The 10,612-nt window shown below is 37.0% G+C and overlaps 1 protein-coding gene across 1 annotated transcript; it reads left to right on the top strand.

Annotated features, from left to right (window-relative positions):
- Nucleotides 1–578: 578 nt before the first annotated feature.
- Nucleotides 579–10,324, top strand: LOC109238181 (leukotriene A-4 hydrolase homolog). The gene is made up of 4 exons (XM_019404612.1): nucleotides 579–1,671; nucleotides 7,714–7,947; nucleotides 8,029–8,355; nucleotides 9,812–10,324. Exons 1-4 carry the CDS (start codon nucleotides 694–696, stop codon nucleotides 10,106–10,108), a joined length of 1,836 nt encoding a protein of 611 aa, XP_019260157.1. The 5' UTR covers nucleotides 579–693; the 3' UTR covers nucleotides 10,109–10,324.
- The last annotated feature ends 288 nt before the right edge of the window (nucleotides 10,325–10,612 follow it).

The raw sequence follows: 10,612 nt of genomic DNA on the forward strand, positions 1-10,612 counted from the left end.
CCATTTTATTCTTCATAAAGATCAAGGATGGCAAGAACCACCATAAAGGGCAGAAGAGGACTGTCGCTGGCGGCCAAGGCGGTGGCTGAACTAAAAAAGAGTTGCAGAGAGCAGTGAAGGCTCTAAGTGAAGATAACATCGACCATAGATTCACCTTCTCATCAACCAATCTCCATTAATTTGGAGAAACCCAAAAGATCTCTCTTCCAAAAAACACTATCTCTCTCTACCTTTAAAATTACATAGGCCATCCAGCTTCATTATTGAAATCTTCACAAGAAAACAAACAAAGGCCGGTATGGGGATATGGGGAATTGTGGACAACAAACATGGGAGAACTTTTTGTTTCGTTGAAGAATGAACAAAAACAAAGTAAAAGAAAAAGGAATAAAAGAAAGAAAAGAAAAAGGAAAATCAATTTGAGCCGTTAGATAAATTTTGTTAGATCAGAATCGTTCAAATAAAATATCAGATATATATTTCTGTTTCTTCACACGCCTTATTTTGTTGTAAAACACGCGCTGGTCACGTAGGGAAAATAGCGTGTATTGGGCACACTTTCGTCCCATAATATTAAGGGGTAACTTATGTATTTTGCCTATATACCCTTCGAATACCGTCTTCTTCCTCTTCCATCATCTTACTCTCGGACCTCGTTGCAGAAAAAACCTTCATTTCTGATCAATATTTCTCATGGCACCCATTGACCCACATTCCTTCACCGATTCAGCACACCCACTCACTACCCATATCTCCCTCACTCTCTTCTTCGATTTCCCATCTTCCACCATTTCCTCTGCCACACTTCTCTCCCTCCCTACCCCTTACACCGGACCCCTCACTTTCGACACTCGCTCTCTCTCTGTCTCCTCTGTGCTTGACCCACTTTCTCTTTCCCCTCTCCCTTTCTCCCTCTCTCCTGATTCCCCAATTCTTGGACAGTCACTCACCGTTTCCCTTTCTAACCAAAACCAAATCTTGATTCTCTCCAAAACCAGTCCTTCGAGTTCTGCCCTTCAGTGGCTTTCCCCTCCTCAGACATTCAACAAGACTCACCCTTTTGTGTACACTCAATGTCAGTCTATTCACGCCCGTTCGATTTTTCCTTGTCAAGACACACCCGCTGCGCGTGTGAAGTACGCTGCGAAGTTGAACATCCCCCGCCAATTATCGGCTGTTATGGCTGCTAGGCACGTGGAGAGGCGGGACCCACTGCCCTCCGAGGCGCAAGGGGTCTGTGAGGATTCAGCGTGGTGCGGGGATGATAGGGTGGTGGAGGAGTTCGTGATGGAACAGCCTATTCCTCCCTATTTGTTTGCATTTGCTGTAGGAGAGTTGGGTTTCAGGGAGGTGGGCCCCAGGACTAGGGTGTATGCTGAGGCTGTTCCTGCGGTATTGGATGCTGCTGCTAAGGAGTTTGCTGGTACGGAAGAGATGATTCAAGTTGGGGAGAAGCTTTTTGGACCTTATGATTGGGAAAGGTTTGATCTATTGGTGTTGCCTCCGAGTTTCCCTTATGGCGGAATGGAGAATCCGAGGATGGTTTTCTTGACCCCCACTGTGATTAAGGGGGACGCCAGTGGAGCGCAGGTGGTGGCTCATGAGCTTGCTCATAGCTGGACAGGGAACTTGATCACGAACAAGAACAACGATCACTTTTGGTTGAATGAGGTATTATAGCTTATTGAGTTAAGTGCTTGAAAGTAACACTTAAGGATTTAGCATCCTGTTGTATTTATGTTCAATCTCATGATTTTATTGGCATATTCTTCAGTTTCTTGTGATTTATTTATTTTTGTCATGGTTCAGTAACTCAATGAACTTTCCTGGTCTGTACTTGGTGCTTTGTATGTCTGACATTTGTGTACAGAACTAAGATTGTTGCTTAATTTAAAGCTGGTTCTCTAGCTTATGATGTAATGTAAATTAGATGCTGAAATTGGATTTTGTGGATTTCATAGAGTTTGTTGAGAGAAATTATAAATCTTAGGGTTTAACTTAGTGGAAGAGAGAAGTCCTTAAAGTATTAGATGATAGTGTGTGGGTACTACATTTGTTCTTTTAGTTCAACATGTTAGGTCCAGGATGAATTGAGTCTAATGCGCAAAAAGATGACATATCGTCTTTTTTTTTGTTGATAAGTCAAGTACCATTTCATTAGTAAGTCACGAAGTAGTTTAAATAATGTTTACATCATGTGAGAATGATGCAACCACCGTTTCCTATCAAAATTCTTCCATTCAACTAGTTGGTATGCCCTTTAACAAGTTGTATAATGTCTTCAAGCCTTCCAAATATCTGTGGTCATATATCTGTGGGGTTATATAGGGGTGGTTCTGTTAGAGAGGATTGCTGATGCTCTGAAAGAGTCTGAATCCAAGAGAGAAAGCACTTCTAGCGTTGTTGTTACAGTAGAAAGACTTTGAAGAACTCTTGGATATGTCCCAAAAATATTATAAGGAATGCTTTGTTGAACTTGAATTCAGGGAGAGGCATCTATGTTATGTTCAACAATACTGAAAGTTTAAAGGAACTTGAATTAATTAGAAAATCACTGCACGGTAAAGGCATAGAAGTTGAGGATAAAGAAAGTAAGTTTATAGGACTTGTTATAGACTTGAAACTGAGAGAGGATAAAATAAGTGTCATTCAAGAGGAGGTCATCAAGCAACTTAAATTGAGAGGAGAAATTAAATGAGAAAGAGAAGTTGATTCCAGGTATTCTTGAGGAAGTGATGTTCGAGCAAACGGAAGTTGTGGCTAAGCAGAATGTTATTGAATGTGGCTATGCACAAAAAGATTTTGGGGCTCAAGGAGTTGGTTCAGAAGAGACAGTTTAAGAATTGAACTTATGATCTCTATTTCAAAGTGGATGTTTTGAAGCAACAAGCGAATGAATTGATAGTGCACAAGGAAGAACTTGATTCTGCTCAATTTTTCAATGAATATGGATCAAAAGAGCTTTAAACCTGTGCAAAAGACAGCTGCATTTTGCAAAAAGGCTGACACTGACAGGAACTTCCCGTAAGAAGATTGAGTTGAAAGAGAGGCTTACAGGCTTGTGCCATTATTACAAACCAGGCTGTAAAATCTACCATAGTTGCTTAGATGAATTTGGAAGGTGGAATCAAGATCCACGCAGCAATGAGGGCATCACGCCCAAAGGCCAGTTGCCTTGGATGAACCAGCTATATTAGGCAATATATTGTCATTTATATTAGAAAACATTATGCAGTAAAAGTTTACAACATCAGTTAATAATAGTATAAATAAGAGAGTTAAAGTTATGAAATTTCATCAGAACTTTGTGAACAGTTAACTAGAGTTGTGGCTCAATTTATTGATCGCAACTCCATTTCTTGATTCCTGTCTCTCTATAATAGAATTTCCTTCTCTAAAAAAGTGTTAATTGTTTCACATTTGTGTAAGGAATGCATTGTTGTCTCCGTAAATGGTTTTGGGCAATCGTCACCTTTTGAGTTAACTTTTTGGGGTTGGGTTCGGCTCAACTGCCAAAGGTCTATTTTCTTAACTTGGTACCAGAGCTAGACCTATTTATATTCTTGGTTTACCCAATGTTGGGCTCCCATGTTATATTGTCCTCGCTTCATGTGTCCAATCCTGGGCGTGTAAGGGGGTGTTAGAATCTCCCACATTGATATGGGTTGTCTGCTTATATGGTCTTGACGATTCTCATTTCATGAGCTAGATTTTGTGGTTGAGTTAGGCCCAATATCAATTTTTTCCATTCTTATTCTACCCAATGTTGGCAACATAAGATGAGCAACGTTCCTACCTTGTCTCCAGATAACACCAACTCAGAACCATAACATCTATATATAAATATAAAGTTGGGAGTTGGCAAGATGATGTGGCAGTCCTCTAAAGCCATCATTCTTATTTATCTTTTTTCCTTTTTTTTTTTTTGGACTTTTATCCTGCTTTTAGTACAATTTCCATTATTAAAATGTTTTTCCTACATAATCATTGTTATGAGTTTAAATAAGGGAAGAGGAGGAAATTTTGGAATTGAAACATCTTTCATTATATGCATTAATTATGATATTAAATAAGGGAGAGAAAGAGATTCAATTTAATTGTGTAATATAAGCAGCTTTAATGACTTAAAGAAGAAGAGGTGTAAACAAAGCTGGTAATAAGGGGGTATTGGCATTCTAAATCAGAAACGGCTCCTCCCCACTCTTATTTTTCTTCACAAATCTAATGTTCCAATTGCTATTAGAAGTAATTATACAATTATGAGGTTTAAATTGTATTTAATCTATTATTTATCTTTTGATCTTTCCAATTCTCTACTCGACCACCCAATTTCTATTCCATCTATATATTGCGGTCTCTGATTTCATCTCAACTATATGGTTGGTGAGTTTTCAATTTCTTTTTCGTCTAAACAGTATTCCGTATTACATGTTAAAATAGAGTAAAATCAAACATTTCAGCAAATGTCATTGTAACCACACTTATACATATCAGGCTATATTTATGTGTATGGATATGAAGTAGACTAAGGTGATGATGATGAAGATATTTAAAATATTTTCTATCAATTTCCAGGAGCTGCTGAGAAGTTTGGCAAGCTTTTATTCAGTGATACATGATTAATTTTGGCAAGCTCTTCTTTCAATTTCCATTACTTTTGTAGTTCGTATGCAACTTTTATTTCAAGTCATTTTTGTTGTCTTGTTTTTGTATGTTTTGTATATGGATCATGGTGCTGCAATGGTGACTCTGGTGTTACAAGCATTTTTTTTGTTGGGGAGTAGAAAATATATGGTATAGAAGTTCTTATATTTTGCTGGGTTTTACTAATAGATTATTGGTCATTGTGCGAAGAATACGATTTATATTTAACTTATGGAGATATAACGTGGAACTTCTCCTCAACTAAAATGACCAATTATTTTTTATCACTTTTTTTGCATTTTTCAAGTATTCTGCCCAATTAAAAGTGTAACAATTTTAATTATTTTTAATTCCTTTATTTAAGGTTTTGTACATATAGTAACTCCAAGAATTAAATTGAATGTGGTAAAAAATAAGATTTCTTCTCCTCTTTAAAGTTTTTGAATAGCATATTGCCTAATAATGAGGCAAATTGAAAGAACATTGATAGGAAAGAGAAATAAAAAGGAAAGAAAGAAAAAATAGTATGTAGAGGCAGTATAAGGTAGGAATTGAGGGAAAAAGGAAGGAAAAAAATAGTAGAGAGATTAGAGAATTGACAAGGAAAGAAAAAGAAGATCAATAAAAGAAAAAATAGTAGAATTATTTCTTTTCTCTTTTTAGTTTCTTTACTTTTCACTTCATTTTTATTAAATATTTTATTATTTAGTGAAAAGAACAAATCAAATGCATATAATGCATTCATGTATCTAATATGTAAGTGAACTAAGAATAACGTATTAAAATTATATGTGCACGCCTCTCCCCCACACAAAAGTACAAATCTTTATATTTTTATATTTTTTTTATAAAAAATTTCTGCAATGAATTTGAGCTCAACTTCTAATAAGAATATTGTATTTTTTGACTTGATCAATATATAGAATTGTTTTTTCTATGCATTTTAGTAAAAAGAAAGTTATCTCTCCTATTAGGATTAAATTTATAAATAATTATTTTAAATTCAACGATATTTATTACAACTGTGCGAAGCGCAGACGATTTCTCTAGTTCTTTGGATAATTGAGGAATCCCCTGTCAGTTGTATGGTCCAACTCTAGTTGGATACTTGGAGTACAGCTTTGAAACTCTGGAGAGTATGGGGCTGCCCTTCTACCCTCCTTTTGTTTAAATACCTGGCTTTAGTTTTTGGTGGGGTTTGAATTTGTGACGTGTGCCGGCCACATATCCCGCATTATGCTTCTTTTATCATGAACCAAAGCGCTAAAGCATTGGGGAAAAAATTTTCTCATTCTTATATTGTAAGCCATCATCAAGATAGCTGGCAAACTATGCAACAAGTGAAAATGTTGCTTTCTTCATTGCCATGAATTTCCATATAGCTTTCCGTTTCGTCTCTTCACCATGGAGCAAGGAACTTTAATTAGACTTGACTGGAAGTTTGTTGAGAATGAACCTTCTCAATTCATGCCGTCGGCCTCGTCAAACAGTGTATAGTCATATAGCTTTGCCAGGAGCGATTTCACCTCATTCAACTCTCATTCTTGTAAAACTCTTCAAGAGGAAATGTCTCATGATGTGTGATTCCTGACCCTCCTTAGAACCTCAGCTTTATGCAAGCTGGTACTGCATCATGTAGCATTGTCTATTATTTTTTAAGTTTCTTCGACATAGCAGTTTGGCTGCCGCACCCGTGTCGACACAACACTAATATGGGTGTGGCTATGGGATCCGTACCGTATCTGGTCAAATAATTTTGGGTACTTTGACCACGATGGACGAAGAAATTCGAGAGGAGATACAATTTGATATCCAAAATCAGAACCAAAACTAGGATAAATTTGAAGAAAATAACATAACCTTATCTAGGAAATCAATCCTTACTTATCTACTTACAACTTGAGGATAAAAAGAAATCCACACTTTACAAGCTATACGTAAGTATTTCACATAACTTAAAGATATTTTTATATTTTTAATTTTTGAATTTTTTTAGTTAGATCCCAACACCCGCATCCATATTAGGATCCGAATCTTAGAATTTACATCTCGAATGATCCGACCACTAGATCCGCACCCGTGTCAGAAACCCGCATATGTGTCCGAGCAACTTAGGTTATTTTATGGGTTTACCATTTGTTTTAAGATTTGAGGTGATGCAGGATGGACTAAGCAAAGAAAAGGCGTGTTTTGCCTCTTTTGTGCCTGGTTTAGAAATATTGGCTTACATCTCATTGCCATCACTCAATGCCTCTGTTGGGAAAGTTCTTGAACCACTCCACCTTGTTCCCTACCCCCTTCACAACTGTTATCTGTTCAGTTTTACTGAAAAGAATGCTGATCTCATTATAAATACTTTCTAGAAGAGACCAATAGAGAATATTATGCTATTTAGCATGGGGAAAAACCGATAGTTCATGAAAAAGCAATAACATTGTGGAAAACTTGGAAGAAACTGGGAAGAGTGAGGCTTAAATGGGTGTGTTTGAAAAGTTAAACTGGACCTTTAACTTGCTAAATTTTCTTAAAAGGCTTCACTGACCAATGTTTTCCGCAGTAGGCTCTAAATTTCTTGTAGTCTCTGGATTTTCTTGAATGTTGATGAAATTCCTTGGGCTTTTGAGTTCCCTCTACGAGGATGTAAAATCTCACCTTGAACTATTGCTTTCTAAAGCACTGTTTGGGAGGATTGTCTTGCAAGATTTGTTATGTTACAAAGACTTGACACCATTCCTTTTCTTGATTTCTTTGTATGAAGATTTGTTAGCTGGTTCCCGCTGATTAAAAAAATATAAGATTTACTAGCTTGTTTTTGGATTTGTTTTCATATGGTGAGTGTTGGCTGCTTCTTGTGTTAGGTTGTGGAGAAACTCATAGAACTTTTATTGTTTTATATGAACTGTACATTAAAGGAATGTGATATAATTCATGGAATAAAGGACGTCTGATGTTTTTATAAACTTTTGGCTGCAACCTTGTGCTTAGGCATGTACAATGATAGATCTTTCTTTCTTCCCTTCTTCCTTTTACAAGTAATATATGTAATAGGGTGAAATCATGTGTTTGTAGGGTTTCACAACATATGCAGAGCGAAGAATTGTGGAGGTTGTGCAAGGCGAGGACATAGCTGCACTAAATATTGGAATTGGATGGAGGGGACTTGTTGAGGAAATGGAGAGATTCAAGGATAACATGGAGTTCACAAAGCTAAAAACAAACCAGGCAGGTGTGGACCCAGATGATGTTTATTCTCAAGTTCCATATGAAAAAGGCTTCCAGTTTTTATGGCGCATTGAGAGACAGGTCGGTAGACTAACTGGTGAAGTATTTTTCCTTCTTTCTATGAAGAGCAGAACTAACTTTTCTTCCACTTTTGTTGCTCAGATTGGAAGACCTGCTTTTGATGACTTTCTGAAGAAATATATTGCTACTTTCAAGTTTCAATCTATTGACACTGATATGTTTCTCAATTTCCTTAAAGCTAATGTCCCTGGAATAGAGAACGAGATTGATTTGAAACTTTGGACCGAGGGCACAGGGATCCCTCCAGATGCCATGGAACCAGTTTCTAACATCTATTCAAAGATTGTTTTGCTTGCTAATGAGTTCAAGCTAGGTAGGATGCCAAGAGAGGATGAAGTTGCTGACTGGAAGGGACAAGAATGGGAGCTTTACCTCGAGAACCTTCCTAAATCTGTCGAAGCATCTCAGGTAGTAACTGGCCATTATATGAGAAGTTTCCCTCAGTAAATATGCAAATTATTATCTACCTGTCTCTTGTTTTGTCCTCTTCCTTTAAAGTAGGTAATTGCTATTTCTTTTTTTACTACTTGCTAGTGCTTAATCTCAGAGAACCTTATGAAATATTTCTACAAAGTAGTAGATAAGTTGCAGATACTTATATTGCTGGTGGGAGGTAGCAGGTATCCCATGGAATTAGTAGAGGTACGCGCAAGCTGGCCCGGACACCACGGCTATTAAAAAAAAGTAGATACGTTGCAGAATATTCTTTCTTCAATTACTTACCAAAAAAGAAAAACTCATTTCCAAAAAAAAAAATTATTAGTTGATGATTATTTGTGTGGTTCTGCAACTTGGACTAATGCAAATATACATGTGCACTTCCTGCATATGCCTAGTCTATATTTGTTCATGCTTTTGTTAGAATTTATCATTCATCAATCTCTAACATGATGAATCAATCATCAATTGTTTCTTCTCTCATCTTGGCTAGTGCTTGATGGCAGCCTATCTGATTTTCCCAGTAAAATTTGTTTCTACAATTTTAAGCCGCTGGCAAATCAATTCAAATGTCTATTAATGCATGTTGCCATATGCCCATATCAATATGAATGTGTGTGTGTGGGGTCCATGTCCCCTTGATTTAGCGGTACAGAAGGTTTGCTGCTTCTTAATGAGCCTGACATTGATAAGGGCCTAAATGGGCATTAATTTGCTCTAAGAAAGCATCGTATTTTCCTCCCCAACTGTTTTCTAGAGAGCAGTCAAGGGTATAGATTAACTGTTCTCCTCTCCTATTCATTGGGCCTATAGGCTATAGGTCTGTAGGTTGTGTGTGATTCTCGTGTGCCTTTTGCGAGTTAATTTTTTTTGTCTTATTTCTCTTGAAATATAACTAATGTGCAGTAATTGAGTCATCTTAAACACATTTAATTTGTTTTGCTTACTTATATATGTAAGGAAAAGAGCACATTGATTGATGAAGCCCTAGTTTGTGAACCCTGAATCCATTTCTTCTCTCTTTTGACCGCAGCTACTCTGTCGACAAATTTTGTAGCTAGTGCAGATATTGATATTTTCAAGTAGACGAAGATGTTATTTGTGCAATCTCTGTTCTTTGTTATTGTTTCCTTCCCCCTATCTAAGTTGCTGCAAGTACTATCATTAATGCTTTCATCCTTCCAACTACTTTTTCTTTTTCATTAAATCATGATTACATTTCTAATATAGTAAGAAAATTTAGTCCTGCAAGGCATCACCTTTACACTATGGAGCATACGCCTTTCGTCACTACAAGGGAAATGTCTTGTCTTGCTTTCTCCCTTTTGAAAACATTGCTTGAAATCCACCTATATTACTGTATATGCTCTTAGTGACTCTGTTCCGAATTGAAAAATTGTTCACGTCATTTGTACACTGTTTACAGGTCACAGCTTTAGATGCTCGCTACCATCTCTCAGAATCAAAAGATTATGAGGTGAGGGTAGCTTTTCTTCAGCTGGCCATTTCAGCAAGATGCAGAGACTACTACGGCGAGGTGGAAAAAACACTGAAGGAAGTAGGTAGGATGAAGTACCTTCGTCCACTCTATACTGCACTTGTTCAAGGTGCGGGAAAGGAAGAAGAAAAAGTTTTTGCCAGAAGGGTATTCACAGAGGCTTGTGATTGTTATCACCCCATAGCTCAAGGTGTTGCTGAGGCTATCCTTGCAAAGCATGCCTGAAGTTAGTGTAAATTCAAACTTTTGCTTATTATGTTATCAGAAGTTTGACATATATGTGTCTGTTGCCTAAATCTGGGGTGCTTTCTCAATATAGGTTAAATTGTTTTGCTAAATCTTTGCATCTTTGTGGCTTTCACTAAATAGGTGCATTCGTGAATTGGTTTTTGTGTTTACTCTGTGCATGCTATAGCTTCAAGGTTTTTTTTTTCCATCGAAAACCTGCAATTGTTTTACGTTTCTCTTTATTCATCAGGAACTTGCTATTTTCTTTTAAGACAAATTGTTAGGCGCATTTGGGATGATGGTTCTATCTATATCTATATTTAGAAAGGTGAATCTGTTAACAAAACTAGCAGAGTTGAAGGTTCAGGGAACTAGCCGGCTGCACCATTAAAAAAGTTACTTTGGGAAAATGACAAAGGTAGCTCCGCAACTACTATATCACTATCTGCCTTCTTGAGAGGGTCAACAACGTGCTCCTTAGCTTGCAGTGTTTTTACTATC

The sequence above is a fragment of the Nicotiana attenuata genome, unplaced genomic scaffold (genome assembly GCF_001879085.1).
Source record: "Nicotiana attenuata strain UT unplaced genomic scaffold, NIATTr2, whole genome shotgun sequence".
Classification (NCBI taxonomy): domain Eukaryota; kingdom Viridiplantae; phylum Streptophyta; class Magnoliopsida; order Solanales; family Solanaceae; genus Nicotiana; species Nicotiana attenuata.